Genomic DNA, 1,537 nt, shown 5'->3' on the forward strand with positions numbered 1-1,537 from the left:
GTGAGTGAGTGAGTGACTGTGTGAGTGAGGCAGTGATGAGATGAGTGAATGAGTGACCGTGTGAGTGAGGCAGTGATGAGGTGATTGAGTGACTGTGTGAGTGAGGCAGTGATGAGGTGAGTGAGTGAGTGACCATGTGAATGAGGCAGTGATGAATGGAGGATGTGCAGTGAGCCCAGGGCGATGGCCTGTCCCTGCAAGATGAGAGCTGTGTGCAGACACACACACACAAAAACTCTGCTGCACATCACAGTTGACTTGCTGAGGCCCTGTCACCTCCCTGCAGGTGGGGGACATTGTCTCTGTCCTGGACATGCCTCCGAAAGAGGACACCTCCTGGTGGAGAGGGAAGCACGCATTTCAGGTAAGGATTACAGCTCCTCACAGAAGTCAACACACTCCATAACCTAACCCACAGGAGGAGAGAGAGTGACGAGGGACTGAGCACTTAATCATAAGGCCAGCTTTCTAAGGAGTATCTTAAAGGGGAAAAAGAGAGATAAAGACGACAGGGGTCAGGGACAGAATTCCTGAGGTCAGGAAACCCGCTCCCTCCAGGCAGCTGAAGGCACGGCTCCCAATGGTGGAGTGATGGCTATTGGGTTACTCAAGAGGCTGTGATTGGAGGAAGGGTACAGGGATAGGGAGGGGGTGTAGGGGCTGGAGGAGGTTACAGAGATAGGGAGGGCTGTTGGTGCTGGAGGAGGTTACAGAGTGTTTGATGGGGGGACATTGTAGAGGGAGCTTTACTCTGTATCTAACTCCGTGCTGTCCCTGCCCTGGGAGTGTTTGGTGGGGTGCCATTGTCGAGGAGTTGTGTTTAATGTTGAGTGTCTGTCTTTGATTCTTTGGACAGGTCGGATTTTTCCCGAGTGAGTGCGTGCAGCTGATCTGTGAAAAACTCAATCCGTCAAACTCGCCAGGCGCATTGAAAGCAGGTAAGAGCGAAATTCACTTGGAAACTGGGATCCTGCTCCTGATCATTGTCCAGTGATCCCTGGGTTAGAGAGAGGGAGAGAGAGGTGGGGCCAACTGCTGTGTTTACTGTGATGCCCGGTAAGGCCTGATCCGAGGGACCCTGGTGAGGGTATCCTGGCACTCGCACTGGGCTCAGTGACACTTAGCCCACCTTAGAGAGTGAGTGAGTCTTGCCTGCTGTCTGAAGGTTCTGGGTTCATTATCCTTTCCTGTGCTCTGTCTTGCCAGATTCGGAAGGAGGTGCAGAATTGACAGGGGCTACAGACCCACCGTCACCTACGTCAGGTAAAGGACACTCAGTTTCCACAGCAATAATGTCACTAGACAAAGCTCTGGTGATCGGAAGGGGAGGGGAGGGGGTGATTCTCACTGGGGCTGATGGTGCAATTTCAATTCAGTGGGAATCTGACATTAAATGACCCCTTTATACTCACTCTCAATTGTTGTAGAAACTGTTCTGGTTCACTGATGCCCTCTAGGCGTGGAAATCTGCCATCCTTACCTGCACTGGCCTACATGTGACTCCAGCCCCACAGCAATGGGGGGGGCCACTGCTGCA

General features: G+C 52.6%; 1 protein-coding gene across 1 annotated transcript in view; it reads left to right on the forward strand.

Moving 5' to 3' along the window:
• Positions 1-283: 283 nt before the first annotated feature.
• LOC109926167 (rho GTPase-activating protein 33-like) overlaps positions 284-1,537 on the forward strand; it is a gene marked incomplete at its 3' end in the record, with an annotated part of 8,204 nt that continues 6,950 nt past the window's right edge. Inside the window, exons 1-3 of the mRNA XM_048593989.1 lie at positions 284-364; positions 857-938; positions 1,207-1,263. Coding sequence (XP_048449946.1) covers positions 314-364; positions 857-938; positions 1,207-1,263 — 190 coding nt within the window. The remainder of the gene's footprint in view (positions 365-856; positions 939-1,206; positions 1,264-1,537) is intronic.

This window comes from Rhincodon typus, unplaced genomic scaffold (assembly GCF_021869965.1).
Source record: "Rhincodon typus isolate 14 unplaced genomic scaffold, sRhiTyp1.1 hic_rhity00005034, whole genome shotgun sequence".
Taxonomy (NCBI): domain Eukaryota; kingdom Metazoa; phylum Chordata; class Chondrichthyes; order Orectolobiformes; family Rhincodontidae; genus Rhincodon; species Rhincodon typus.